Below are 16199 nucleotides of genomic sequence, written 5' to 3' on the forward strand. Positions count from 1 at the left end.
CACGTATGTAGATCATGTAAATATTGTGGCTTGGTTAATATACAGCGACTTGCAACTGCAAGGAGGTACATACTTATTCTTCTGTTGTGTGCGTGGTGAGAAGACCGTGCCGGCTAAAAAGGCCACATCGAAGCAATTCATCTAAAAAAGCAATATTGCTTTTTGACATTTGTCAATTTAAATGAACTTAGATATAAGGATTTATAATCTTGTATAAATTAAAAATACATAAACAAGTACATTCCATTCAACTACAATTGTAACAACACACATATTATTATAAACAAAATATAAAAGCTATAAATAAAAAATGTCCTCCAGCTCACGACATCGAGGCAAAGTCCCCAGAATACTGGCCACGTTGCCTCTCTCCACCTCCAAACTGACCCTTTGGGCAAAATAACTGCCAGCTCTAGGGTCGGAAGTTGCCTCGATGAGGCGAGTTGAAATCTTCTTTAAAAACTGACGTGCTTCTGGACCTCATGGGCCCAACGTTTCTACAGCAGACTTAGATATCAACTTAGAATCATGGTTTGATTCATCCCTCAAAGTTTTCGTTACGATATCGCTAACACACTGCAGAATGTTTTGAACAAAACGAAGTCTCATATGAAACAAGAGAGCACTTTGTGAGTGATGAAGGTGGCGGTTTAAATAAAGCAGTGAGTTGTTGCTAACGACGATCTGATGTTCGCAGCAAATGAGGTGTCGCGCATTAGATACGTCTTGCCAGGGTTAATGTCACCATACCAGGTCCGAACTTTCATTCTTCTATCGAGTGGGTTATGAGGGAGATTACCAACCACAACCCAGGGGTCAGGGTTACTATTGAGACACAAAAACCCCCTAACATGACTCATATAACGATTACGTAATAGGGTATTTGACTTGGTCAAAGATAAATTATAAAATGCTAATCTAGAAATAGAAGTCAGGCTAAGATGATAAAAAAAACAATCTCATTTTACTTTTCGACCTAATCTGAATTTACAACTTGAAATCGAAATACATCTTATCCTTTCAAGTGTAATCGAAATTACACTTGGTTATTGTTTTACTAGTCGAATAAAACACAGACCAATGTACATATTGTCACAAATTATTTTCTCAATTTTAATGGTTATCGAATAAAATATAGATCAAAGATCGTTTGGTCGAATGAACGACAGCCTCAACTGTTAGAGGTCGAATGGTTTATAGACCAAAAAACAGTTTGATTTTTATAGTTTAGGGTCGGAGCCCTTATAGGATAATTTTGTTGTCCGCCTGTCTGTTTGTCTGACAAGACCTTTTTTCTTAGGAACACTTATCAAGTGATATTAGCATCTAATATTATTTCTCTGGTCCTTTAATGCTGTAAAAAATCAAGCTTCTAAAACAATGCATTGCAATCGAAAGATACTTCCCATAAAAAATGATTTTTCGTTTACAAACTTATTTCAACGCAAAGTCAATGCCTCCTTAGGATTAATTTTGTTAATTTATTGTATAAGGATTGGGTGTCTATAATGCTGAAAAAAATGTACTCGAATTCTGTTATCTTTTAATAATAAAAAATATCTACTTTCAGTACAGTAAACAAAATAAATGGCTATAAAATATGTGCTGAATTTATAAATTTAACAAAAATGGATCTGATCTCTGATCATTCAAACACAAATATACCTACATTAGTACATAAGTTATTCAAAGAAGTAAACAAATACAGGTAATCAAATCACAGAATGTTAGTAGGTAAAAAAGTACCTAAACAAATAATATGATTAATAAATCTGTTACAAATCATAACAATTGATTACAAAAATAAACAAAATAATAATTGTATCATAATTCTTACAACCTGCGCGAACTTCAGATAAGTCCCGATGAAAATCTAAATATACGAACAAAATTATTTTTAATCTTTACAAAATGAAAAAAAAAATTAAAGTAAAATAAACATGTTATTTTTTTATGTAGCAAATATGCGCTAGACCAGAAAGAAAAGATTTTAAGTCTATTTCATTTTTACTTTCAAAATGTTTGCGTAGTCTTTCACCTCGATTGCATCCACTTTTGCGTTTCTTGCGTAGTACGGGTTCAGAAGACGTGATCCGCTCTATAGTGCACTCGTTATTCTTCTGCTCTTTTTTAAATTCATTAATTGTTTTATACAAATTCCATTTACGTCGATTCAAGAGTGTATTAAACCTATTGTGCCACGACTCCAGAGAGTTTTGCGTCAAAGGTATATATGATAAGTAACTTTCGTTCACAGACCACATTCGTGGAGGGAATAGTGGAGATTTTTGTTTTATAATTATCTTCATGCTAGATTTCGTGAAGGTTCGCGATGAACCATTAACATAGTACTTATCAAACCAATCTAATACTTTACTAGCTTCATTAGGCATAATTTCTTGTCTTAACATTTCAAAGGCAGGGGGAATTTCAGCTGGTTTTAAAAATGCAAGTGCAGATAAGTGTCGCATTTTGTGAGCAAATACACAATCGTTACCGTAACGCTTTGCCAATCCTGCTGATTGTATATGGCGCCAGATACTTTGCGTCAAATGAAAATAACAAAGCTTGTGAGTACTATCCGGAAAAATACTTCTTACTGCATTAATTGCTGCTAATTCAAAGTCCGTTATAATAATATCAGGATCCAGAATTATATTCAGGTTATTAATGGCATGACTTTTAATTATTTCTAAAAATATTCTGTAACAGTTTTCAGTCTTGTGGGAAAGGAGTCCAAAGACCAATGGCAAAATTTGGCTTACCTCATCACGGGTTCCTACCTTGGCGTGCAACGTATAAATTTGAACATAAGGTCCGGGACAGCACTGGAAGGTGCCATCCATTAACCAAAACGCAGCAATACTTATCAGTTTCAGATTTTCTTTTGTGCTGAATACAATGACACTTTCTCCCATGTACGTGTAGTGTCCCAATAAAAACAGTTCATTATCAATTTTGGAATATTCTTCGGGAATATTCACATCGTCCACAGAAGTAGGTAGCTTTGGCAAATTCTTATTTCGTGTTCTTTGTATGATCATACGCATAGCCGCCTTATTTGGCAAATGTGGCGCACTTGAACTCGGAATATCCTGTATGCAACGCTGAATTATCTGTGTGGGGTTGTCCATCGAAACATTTGCTTTCTTCTTCAAAGACGTGACTAAATTAATTTTAATTTCTTTTTCCGGATCTGGAACGTGATCGTGGTCATAGCTTAAATTTATAATACTATGGTCGTTGTTACTGTACTTGGTAATTAAAGTAACACCACATCTTGCAGATTTCCTTTTAGTGCACTTCCAGTAATATTTGTCTTCTTCCTTTTTGTTAAGGTGATACGAATATCCATCAAGCAACAAAATATCACCACCACGAGAAGATTTCACTAATTTAATATGGTTCATTTCAAAAAAAGAACATACCACTTGCAGTATGCAGAAATATAACACCGTCGTACAAAATGAATCGAAACTTCAATGCGGCGTCAAAATATGAATAGCATCAATTAGATTTTTAAAATCTACCCGCAATTTCACTCATATTAATTTATAATCTATTCTTGTCACTATACCCGCACCAACCCGCAGTGGAGCAGCGTGGTGGAGTATGCATGGACACAACATGCACATGGAAAAAACATTTTTTATGTGATGCTGCCACAAATTAACGATTTTTTCCTTTACTTGTACTTGTAAGACCTTTCTTCTTTCCCATTTGATTCTAGGTCTATGGGAAGTATCTTTCGATTGCAATGCATTGTTTTAGAAGCTTGATTTTTTACAGCATTAAAGGACCACAGAAATAATATTAGATGCTAATATCACTTGATAAGTGTTCCTAAGAAAAAAGGTCTTGTCAGACAAACAGACAGGCGGACAACAAAATTATCCTATAAGGGCTCCGACCCTAAACTATAAAAATCAAACTGTTTTTTGGTCTATAAACCATTCGACCTCTAACAGTTGAGGCTGTCGTTCATTCGACCAAACGATCTTTGATCTATATTTTATTCGATAACCATTAAAATTGAGAAAATAATTTGTGACAATATGTACATTGGTCTGTGTTTTATTCGACTAGTAAAACAATAACCAAGTGTAATTTCGATTACACTTGAAAGGATAAGATGTATTTCGATTTCAAGTTGTAAATTCAATCGAATTTTGTTTATGAATTAAGTAACAATGAGTACGACGTTTGACCGCTTTTATTGTTGGCTTATTATATTAATTGTATGATTATTTATTCTATTTAGTTATTTGTCGCGAAGTATTATTTTTTAAAGCACATGTAAAAGTATGGTTGCTTAACTACCTCTCGGAAACCGGAAAGTCATGAGTATAGTTAATGTATTGTTAGAATGACATATTACGGCAGTGGAGGGGCGGTTTCCGAGAGGTGGTGGGACAACCGACACGGCCAGGACGGCATTATGAAACGAGCAGCCTAGCGGTGTAGACCTAAAAGAATATTAAAGCAAATTGTCATAGTGGAAGTGAATAAATCGGTGTGATAAAAACCAAGTACGTTGTTTAAATTTCTGAAACTGATCCCATAGTTTCAGAAGTGGGATACACAAAAATCAATAGGATTTTTGCTACGCCACGCTAACGTAAGTGTTATTTTCTTTCTTTATTTCTATTTTTTTTTTGCTTTCCCTGCATTTATCGAGACATTATTTTGATAGACCCATATGTGCTCACGAATTGCTTCTTGTTGGAAATTAAGCTGTATTTATCGTTACGGGTTGTATCCCGGAGATTTATACGGTTTGTCAAGCATGTTCATCTTGCCAGGGTACTCCCTGGAGATCCACGTGTTTGTTAATTTAAATATCATTTTGTTTACGTAGTGTTAGAAATTAAGCTGTATTTATCGTTACGGGTTGTATCCCGGAGATTTATACGGTTTGTCAAGCATGTTTATCTTGCCAGGGTACTCCCTGGAGATCCACGTGTTTGTTAATTTAAATTTCATTTTGTTTACGTAGTGTTAGAAATTAAGCTGTATTTATCGTTACGGGTTGTATCCCGGAGATTTATACGGTTTGTCAAGCATGTTCATCTTGCCAGGGTACTCCCTGGAGATACACGTGTTTGATATTCTTAAATTATTATCGTTCAGTTGTAATTATGAAGTATATGACTACATTATTGGTTTGTCAAAATGACTATTACTTTGTGACAAGATGCCTATTTTAAAAATCTGACTATATTTTACCTACATGGGGCTACTCTCCATAGGTGTATATTGTCTAACGGATAATAGCTTTCTTGCCCGGGCACTCCCTGGAGATGACTATTAGCCGATGTTATAGTTTTAATGTAAGGGAAAGTAACAAAACTAATAAATTACACTGTATTGATGAGGTTCTAAGCTTAAAAAAAAATTTAAGTTTCAGAATGGACGACCAAAGAGACCCTATACCAAGGGGTGACGGTTCGAACTACCTACGTAACCCAGGAGCGCCCAGGTCACAGGGCCAGGGTAGTTATCAAGGTGACCCAGGAGAACCCAGGTCACAGGGTCAGGGCTCTTACCTACGTAACCCAGGAGCGCCCAGGTCACAGGGCCAGGGTAGTTATCAAGACGACCCAGGAGAACCCAGGTCACAGGGTCAGGGTTCTTACCTACGTAACCCAGGAGCGCCCAGGTCACAGGGCCAGGGTAGTTATCAAGACGACCCAGGAGAACCCAGGTCACAGGGTCAGGGTTCTTACCTACGTAACCCAGGAGCGCCTAGGTCACAAGGCCAGGGTAGTTGTCAGGACGACCCAGGAGCACCCAGGTTACAGGGTCGGGGTCCTAACCACAACCCAGATGCAGCCAGCCAGGACCAGGGCCACGATGTAATTGATCTTTCTCGGCGGAGCTATGATGAATTTATTACAAGACGCTCACGGCCAGAGCATCGCAGCAGTGGACGACGACGACGACAACGACGTAGCTCAACATCTGAGGACTCTGGTGAGCGTTACCATGATTTTGCTAAACGTTCTAGATTGTCTAGGTTAAGAAGTAAAGATCACGATTCCATGATTCTTGATAAGTTTATGGATATTTTAAAACATGTAAATGCTTCGGATAAACCAAGACTTACTTTCAATTCAAATGGCATTCCTGAATTTGATCCGATGTCTAGGGAACAAACTGTATTAACTTGGCTTACTAAGGTAGAAGAATGTGCTACTATCTATCAATGGGACGACAGGGAAACGATTTATTATGCTCTTCCTAAATTGGTAGGCGTTGCCAAATCCTGGTATCAGGGCTTGGATACTGTTTTACATTCGTGGACTGAATGGAAGAAGAAACTAATTGAATCATTTCCCTGTCGGGAGGACTATGCAGAGCTACTCACAGAAATGTTATCGAAAAAAGTTCGATACGGGGAGTCGTTGGAATACTATTACTATGCGAAGATCAATTTGTTGAACAGGTGCAAAATACACGGCAGACAAGCTGTTGATTGCATTCTCCACGGCGTAGAGGATCGTGCAGTAAAGGTAGGTGCTCAAGCAGCCCAATTCACAGAACCCGAACAAGTATTGAAATATTTCAGAACCGTGAAAGTGGCACCAAATAGAGATAGAGATCGTCCGGACTCTTCCCAACGGTTTCGTCATAGTGACCAAAGACAACAGCCTCGAGGACCAAACGCATCGAGAGAAAATACCAATATCAAATGTTACAATTGTAACGTAGTCGGTCATCGTAGTATAAAATGTGACAAACCTGCTGTAAAATGTACTTATTGCGAGAAAATGGGACACTTAGCAGAAAACTGCTTCAAAAAAATGAATAGAGCACAAGAAAAATATGATGGAAGGGCTAAAGAGCAAGTCGTGAAACAAGTGGCAGAGCTACACATGGATGATGCAAACAACAAGTACATCCTGGATATTAAGGTTAACAATTCAATGGTTAAATGCCATGTTGACCTAGGCAGTCAATGTTCACTGATAAAGATAAGTACAGCCAGAGAATTGAACCTTGATATTGAAAAGTCTCAGGATTTGCCAGTATTGAGAGGCATAGGAGGGAGTTTGGTAACACCTATGGGCATTGTAACGAGTGAGGTTGAAGTTCAGGGCATTCGTGAAGTGATTAACTTGTACGTGGTCGAGGACTACGTAATTCGTCAACCAACTCTGTTGGGGCACTCATTTACTGAAAACCCAAGCATAGTAATATCCAAGACCCCAAAAGAACTTATCTTTCAGAGAATCACGGATGAAAAGGTGCATTTGAAAACAAGAAAACGAGTCTCTTTGGCTTGTAACGTGTTAACACCGGTTCCTGTTGAATCCTCTTCTCTCGTTACCGGCACGGTTCATGTCAATGGCTCTTTACGAGGCCCAGAAGGTAAAGAGTATTATCTCCTCTCCGGACATTACGACATCGACCAAGGTTGTAGTACGGTACTAGTCTTAAATACATCCTCGGAAGTCACAACTATCGACGAGGGCTCCCTTTTAACGCGTGCTATCTTCAAACAAAGCGAAAATACTACGCTTAATTGTTGCAGTATGTCCTTTAATGAAGAAGAGGTCGATGAAGCAATTAACTGTGGAGCAAACCTGAGCAATGACGAACGTCTAAAACTTCAACGACTTTTATCGAACTACGGTGATTGTTTCTCGAAAGGCCTCGAAGATCTCGGTTTCACAGAGGCAACCGAAATGGTTATCGAGCTTGAAGACTCACAGCCAGTGGTATATCGTCCCTACCGGATGTCGTACGCTGAGAGGATACTGGTGAGAAATATGGTTCGAGAGATGCTTGATAATGGGATTGTGAGAGAGTCTTCGTCGCCTTATGCAAGCCCCATTGTCCTAGTTCAAAAAAAGACTGGGGAGAAGCGACTATGCGTTGACTACAGGGCGTTAAATCGCAAAACAAGAAAGGACCATTACCCTCTTCCCCGAGTCGAAGACCAACTGGACCAACTTGCTGGTAACACTTTATTCACGTCTCTCGATCTGGCCTCTGGTTATTACCAGATACCTATTGCAGAAGGGTCTCGTCATAAAACAGCCTTTGTAACCCCTGACGGACAATTTGAATATAATAGAATGCCATTTGGGCTAGTGAATGCACCTTCAGTGTTTCAAAGAACAATCAATAAAATTTTGTCCGAAGCCAAAGTAAAATATGCTATCGTTTATATGGATGACATTTTAATTCCAGCCAAAGATGTCTGTGAGGGATTACAAAGGTTGGAAGAGGTTTTGCAGTTGCTGAAGAAAGGAGGCCTTACATTGAAATTAGGCAAATGCAATTTCTTTCAAAGCCGGATCGACTTTCTCGGCTTTGAGGTTAGCGGTGAAGGTATTCGCCCAGGAACTAAAAAGACCGATGCTGTTTCGAAATTTCCGACACCTACTAATCAGCATGAAATAAGACAATTCCTCGGACTATCCGGTTTCTTTCGACGTTTCATCAAAGGCTACGCCCTTATAGCATCTCCACTCACCGATCTATTACAAAAAGATTCTATATGGGTGTGGGGGGAAACTCAACAACGTGCCTTTGATAATATCAAAACCCTACTAACACGTAGGCCACTTTTAGCATTATATGACCCAAAAGCCGAAACGCAGCTGCACACGGATGCCAGTAAAAACGGTGTTGCGGGAATACTCCTGCAAGCCAACGCGGATGGAATTTTCCAGCCAGTGTCGTATTTTAGTCGCAAGACTACACCAGACGAACGCAAACTGCACTCGTATGAGTTGGAGACAGTCGCAGTTATAGCCTCTTTGAATCGTTTCAGAGTGTATCTGGTTGGGATACCATTTAAAATATTTACGGACTGCAACGCTCTCAGGTATACACTGACTAAACGAGACGTTATTCCACGAGTAGCCCGCTGGTGGGTACAAATACAGGAATACGACTGTTCCATTGAGTATCGTCCTGGTACACGTATGGTGCACGCGGATGCGCTAAGTCGTAACCCCGTTGACGATAGTGTATCAGAATCCCACGTTATCGACGTGCTTGCCGTGGAAGAAGACCAAGACTGGATCATCACCGTCCAAAATGCAGACGACGAAATAAAAATAATAAAAGAAATTCTTAGTGATTCAAATTCGGAGCAGATCGCAGATGTCTGTAAAAATTATAAACTTAAAAACGGTCGTGTTTACCGTATTATTGGCGACGAACTGAAGTGGTTAGTGCCAAAAAGTGCTCGTTGGCAAATAGTTCAGAAGAACCACGATGACGTCGGCCATTGCGGATTTGATAAAACACTCCAGCGAATCCAGAAACATTATTGGTTCGCTAAAATGCGACGTTTTATAAAAAAAATATGTTGCATCTTGCCTAGAGTGTGCACACCACAAAACACCTGGTGGTAAACGTGAGGGTGAACTTCACCCCATAGAGAAAGTCAGTGTCCCGTTCCATACTATCCACGCGGACCATTTGGGCCCTTTTATAAGGAGCAAGAGAGGTAACTGCTATTTACTCGTGATAGTTGATGGTTTTACGAAATATGTCAATGTAACTCCAGTCAAAAATACAAAGTCGATTACATCTGTTAAGGTTCTAAAAGACCACATCAGTTATTTCGGAGTTCCTACTCGACTAATCACGGACAAAGGTACCAGTTTCACGAGTAAGACATTTAAAGACTTTGTTTCTTCATATGGTATTAAACATATTGAAAATGCAGTTTCCACACCCCGCGCAAATGGCCAAGTGGAAAGATTTAATAGGACTATTCTTGACGCACTATCTACGTCTTGTCATGGTGATGATGAGAAAAATTGGGATGAGTATGTTCCCGATATTCAGGTAGGTCTTAATACGACAACACATAAAACTACACAAAAAACTCCATCTGAACTTCTATTTGGGTTTAATATCACGAGTCATTCGCAGGGAATATTGAACTCTGTCATACATGAAACATTGAATGTCGTAAGTTCAGATGATTTAAATAATATCCGCGAGCAGGCAAGCGACAAAATAAAAGAACAGCAAGAAAAAGATGCACAGAGGTTCAATAAAACCCGCAAACCAGGTACTATTTATGGAGAGGGTGATTTGGTACGCGTGGAGAGGCAAGTACCGCACGATGGAAAATCGCATAAACTAGTAAATAAATATCAAGGGCCTTATCGCATAGTAAAAGTACTCCCTAATGATAGGTATCTTATAGAAGATACTCCTCTTACCCGAAAACACGGTCGGCGCTATGAAAATGTCGTTGCTTTAGACAAGATTCAGCCCTGGTTGAATTTCGATCGAGATCTCAATAGTGATGTTGATAATGAAAGCTCTGCTAGTGATAAAGAAGAATAATTTATTATAATAAAGTGATGATGTAAGTTTAAGTGGCTATATAAATTTATATTGAAGAATTATCCATATTTTTGAAATGCAATGATCAATTTGTCACCATATTATATTGTCATTATATTCACACATTATATTTAAATGTCTTTATTATTTCATATTAACATAAGGGTTATTTTTAATATTATAGCCAGTGTTTTACTTATTGTTTCAATCGGTTAATTATTTATTTATTCTTTTTTTTTCTCTTTTTATTTTGTGTTATGAATTATCTATGTGATCGTACCATGTATAGCGAGGGACTCGCTATAAACAGGATGGCCGAGTTGTTGGCTTATTATATTAATTGTATGATTATTTATTCTATTTAGTTATTTGTCGCGAAGTATTATTTTTTAAAGCACATGTAAAAGTATGGTTGCTTAACTACCTCTCGGAAACCGGAAAGTCATGAGTATAGTTAATGTATTGTTAGAATGACATATTACGGCAGTGGAGGGGCGGTTTCCGAGAGGTGGTGGGACAACCGACACGGCCAGGACGGCATTATGAAACGAGCAGCCTAGCGGTGTAGACCTAAAAGAATATTAAAGCAAATTGTCATAGTGGAAGTGAATAAATCGGTGTGATAAAAACCAAGTACGTTGTTTAAATTTCTGAAACTGATCCCATATATTGATAACGAAACAGAATCAACAACACATTATTTATACAACGTAATTATCATAGACAAACTTGTTGAAGGTCAATTTAACATTTTTGAACCTACGTCATTTCGCAAGGTGTTACGGCTGAGGAGAAGAAATGACTAGAAACTGCAACAGCAACACATTTTTTAATCAATGTAGGTATATGTTTAAGTTATTTGATAACTAGAGGAACACATTTATTACCAGCCTACCCCGGATCGTCAGTATAGCGTCACTGATTCGTGATAGTAGTGTAGGAAAGTGAGAATACTATGGAAGGATAATGAATGGGAATTTGTTTATGGTATGAAAGGACAATGGTTAATGAAAGGGAGTCGATGGTGCAATGACGGTCGGGTTAGAGGACTTTGTTAAAATATAAGGAGTAAAGATATTTAAAATATCCCGTGTTATTTCTATATCCCACAATTTTGGTTTGCTTTGATGTAATATGGTGATTCCTTATGAACAATTTCAGTTGATCTGACTTTATTTTTGTATGTCATGTAGAATGTATTAATAAGTGTGATGAAGCATGTAATGGTCACAAAATAATTTCTAAGTATATACTGTGTAGTTAAGTTGAGGGTGAAAGTGAGTTAAGGATGGAAATCTAAGGTCAGACTGAAAGCAGAATGGCCGAGCTGTAGGAAAGTGAAAATACTATCATCATCATCATCATCAGCCCATTAACGTAACTGCTGGGGCACGGGCCTTCCCTATGAATGGATAGGGAGAGGAAAGTGAGAAAACTATGGAAGGATAATGAATGAGAATTTGGTTGTTTATGGTATGAAAGGAGGATGGTTAATGAATGGGACGTAAGGCAGTTTTAAAAAGTAAGAAAGGGAGACGGTGGTGCGTTGACGGTCGGGTTAGAGGATTTTGTTAAAATATAAGGAGTAAAGATATTTCAAATATCCCGTGTTAAGTATTTATTTTATATTTTATAAATTTTGCATGATTTATGTAATCTAAATGCACGGTAAACTATATTTTTTTGTAACATCTGTCACACTGCATTTATGGCAAATAAAGAATCTTATCTTATCTTCTATATCCCACAGTAGTATTGGCTGAACGATCCCATCAGCGGTGACAGGTAAGAGGAGCTGCAAGAGGCCGCCTGGTTTTCTCTGACGTAGTACGTAGGGCTGATGATCGACTTTCCATTGCCCAGGTCGGTTACAGGTCTTAGTCCGAGCCTGTACCGTACAGCCGACTGCCTCCTTCGAACCAACGAATATCTTTCTTGGTACAGTCAATGTACACAGGAATATTAAGCTATTTTGCACCCTATTCAAATCAGATTCTTTTTACAAAGCGAAACTTTTCAAAAGAAAAAGAAAGATAGATAAATATAATCTACCTTTTTATGGAAAAAAATTCCTAGTGACGTTATCAAAACGCAGTCCGCTATAGTACTCACTGTGATTTAAATTCATAATAAGAATTCCAAAATAAGTCAATAAAAAAATTGAGACTGAATTTTGATCATGATAGGCTTCTAAATCAAAATGAGCATTTTATAATTTATCTTTGACTTAGTGAAATACCCTATTAGGATATTGTTAACGGAAGTGCTAAGCTTGGGTAGTGACCGTATACAGGGTACGATGTCACTTACACCCCGTACAAGTAAGTACAGGTAGCTATACAAGTACGTATGGGTGTTAGTGACATCGTAACGAACACTTTTAAGGACGATTGAGCTTATGATTCCGAGTTGATATCAAGTGGAATTTTCCGTTGCAAAAAGTATGGAACTGAAAATAATTTAGAAAAATACAAAATTTTTCATGATTTTTCCGACAGGAAACTTCACTTGATATCAACTCAGAATCATGGTCTGAATCATCGCTCAAAGTTTTTATTTCGATGTTACTAACACCCTGTATTAATTACAATATTTATTTAGAAAAATGCTTTTAGAAAATACTTGTTTTTATCTAGTTTACAAAAGAAAACTAAGCTTAGTGAAGCGTGGGCACATTTAGTACATCTAGCGATGAATGTTTCTCTGACTACCCCAATGGTTGGGACGGGTCCCAACGGGACAAAAAGGGTTGGAAAAGTAGGACGGGGGCCTTTTGAACCTCAGCAGTGAAACGAATATAGTCTATGTAGGCAGCATGTATTTACACTTATGAACCTCGATTCCGATTCCGCCGGCGTGGTCGACAATTGCCCTTCAGCAATCCGATGAACTGTTTTAAATAAATATAATCCTGTATCAGGTTCGAAGCAAATGAAATTACATAGGTAGTATCTGCTTACTCCGATGGGAAATAGGCGTGAGTTTAAGTATGTAATATAATCCTCTCGGAGCTTCGGAGGGCACGTTAAGCCGTTGGTCCCGGCTATTACCCGCATTGGAGCAGCGTGGTGGAGTATGTGGTGGAGTCCGGTTGGTTGAGGGGAGGTCTGTGCCCAGCAGTGGGACGTATGTATGTAGGCTGTTTATGTTATGTTTTAAGTATGTATACTCCTCTCAAAGGACGCCCTGAGCCAAGGTTCGCGTCGCCTTAAATTTTGTAGCCCTCTGCACCTTAAAAAATCCTACTTATTTATTGCTGGGATGACGCCCACTTGGTACTTGACCGGAAGAATATTGCTATTCAGGGAACAAATTCTCAAACTGTCAGCTCTTACAATCACAATGGGGACGTGACCATAGCTCGAAGGATTACCAATTTGACTTTAAAATTAAGCAGATAAGTAGTCACCTTTTAACAGGAATATTGATTTTCCATAATCCTGTCCGTTCGTGGACTAAGTTTATCTTAGATTTAGTTGAGCGTGAGATGAATGCGACAGTACTTGAAGAACTTAAAGCTGATTAAGTGCTAACTCCAGCACTGCACAGCTCGGAATATGAAATTATTGTACAGTGTTCATGTATACGTACTTATTGTAATATACAGGGTGTTAGTGACATCGTAACAAAAACTTTGAGGGGTGATTGAGGCCATGATTCTGAGATGATATCAAGTGGAATTTTCCGTCGCAAAAGTATGGAACTGAAAATAATTCAAAAAAACACAAAAAATTTCATGAATATTCAGACTGAAAATTCCACTTGATATCAACTCAGAATCATGATCTGAACCATCCCCCTCAGTATTCGTTACGGTGTCACTAACACCTATACCTACTTGTATGGCTACCGTATGTACTTGTGCAGGGTGTAAGTGACATCGTAACGAATACTGAGGGGGATGATTCAGCTGATTAGTCTGAGTTAATATCAAGTGGAATTTTCCATCGCAAAAGTATAGATTTGAAAATAATTTTAAAAAACTATAAAAATATCATGAATTTTGCGACGAAAAATTCCACCTGATATTAACTCAGAATCATGGTCCGAATCATCCTCCTGAGTATTCGTTACGATGTCACTAATACCCTGTATGTACAGGGTATAATATATATCAGACTATTGGCGATGTACCAATAATAAAAACGCTTTTCGTGCAAACAGAAATATAATATATTTTTATAAGGAGAACAAAAGACCAAAACTCATTTATTATGCTTAAGTTGCTATGCCCCAGCGGGGCGTCACAATGTACCTACCATATCTTGTATACCACTTATGTAAAACTGTGACTTGCTATAAATGATTATGATTATGACTCATTATCAACAGAAAGACAATAAAGGAAAAAAAACGATATATAAAAAAGGTAAAGGTAAAGGTAAATTCTATAAAAAGTTGTGCTATCTTGCACGCAGACCATGACTCTGAGTTGATATCAAGTCGATTTTTCCGTTGCAAAAGTACGGATCTGAAAATAATTAAAAGAAAACTAACATTTTCATAAAATTTCTGACAGGAAATTCCAATTTATATCAACTCCGAATCATGGCCTGGATCCTCCTCAGTATTCGTTACGTTGTCACTGATACCATACATACTCAAGTTCTTAGAAGACTTATTATTTCAATTATGTATAAAGAACAGCCTCCGTGGTCTAGTGGTTAGAGCGTTAGGCTCACGATCTAGAGGTCCGGGTTCGATTCCCGATGGGGACATGGTCGAAATCACTTTGTGAGACTGTCCTTTGTTTGGTAAGGACTTTTCAGGCTTGAATCACCTGATTGTCCGAAAAAGTAAGATGATTCCGTGCTTCGGAGGGCACGTTAAGCCGTTGGTCCCGGCTATTAGCCGTAAAAACACCTCCACCAACCCGCAGTGGAGCAGCGTGGTGGGGTATGCTCCATACCCCCCTCCGGTTGATTGAGGGGAGGCCTGTGCCCAGCAGTGGGACGTATATAGGCTATACGATAAAGAAAGACGTCGAAACGTGGAATTAACAATCGCAAAATTTTTGATTTTTCTTGTAAGTATTTTTTTGAATTCTGTAAGCATTTGCCATGGAAACTTCCACTTGATATAACTTTGAGCTAAATCATCGGCCTCAGTATTCGTTACGATGTCACTGACAGCATACAATAATTATGTGTAATGTTTACCGAATTCAAAAAAATACTTAATACAAGAAAAAAACAAAATTTCTGCGATAGGTAATTCCACGCTTCGACGTATTTCTTTATACATAATAGAAAGAATAAGTCTTTTAAGAAAATAAAATAATAGTAGAGGCTGAAAAAAACTTAGAAATTGAAATTTAAGAAGCAAAAAGTATTTTGAGGTGAATAAAACAAAGTAGTTGATTGGTTGAATAAATAAAGTGTTACTAGGTTGATATTGAAAATGACTTCTTTTGTAATTTATTATTTTGTAATATAAATTGTATTGTACGTACGACACGGACGAGCTATTAAAAATAAAAGTTTGATAATAATTTACAGTTTCACAATAATAAATAAAATTAAAAACCAGCGAATATTAAAAAAATAAACTTTACATAACATGTTTTAGCGATTGTTCGCTCAGGCCTAAATTTAAAAGACGTTCCGTCGCAAACCTAAGCCCTCTTTTTGTATTGTAAGTGCCTAAATTCTATTGAACCATTTATCTTTGTCGTCGCAAGAGTGCTGGTGAAGCGAGCCACGTAATTTCAAAGTCGCAGCACAAATAACCTGTTTAAAACTGGCTAGTAGCCTAAAATTGGATAAAACGAAAAGAATCACGTCCGAAACAAACTCCCATTACGGCAGAATAAAAAAAAACAAGACTAAATAAATTGCTCCTATATATCCCACTCGCAATCTATTAAAACCCGTTAAACG

General features: G+C 37.8%; 1 protein-coding gene across 1 annotated transcript; it reads left to right on the forward strand.

The window, feature by feature from the left end:
* The first annotated feature begins 5408 nt into the window (after nt 1-5408).
* On the forward strand, nt 5409-9371 carry LOC126373483 (uncharacterized). Its single transcript, XM_050019639.1, has one exon. It carries the CDS (start codon nt 5409-5411, stop codon nt 9369-9371), a length of 3963 nt encoding a protein of 1320 aa, XP_049875596.1.
* Nucleotides 9372-16199: the final 6828 nt, after the last annotated feature.

The sequence above is a fragment of the Pectinophora gossypiella genome, chromosome 15 (assembly GCF_024362695.1).
Source record: "Pectinophora gossypiella chromosome 15, ilPecGoss1.1, whole genome shotgun sequence".
NCBI classification, from domain to species: domain Eukaryota; kingdom Metazoa; phylum Arthropoda; class Insecta; order Lepidoptera; family Gelechiidae; genus Pectinophora; species Pectinophora gossypiella.

Excerpts from the sequence above, each read along its gene's own strand:
- LOC126373483 (XM_050019639.1), top strand. The coding sequence starts at position 5,409 with ATGGACGACCAAAGAGACCCTATACCAAGGGGTGACGGTTCGAACTAC.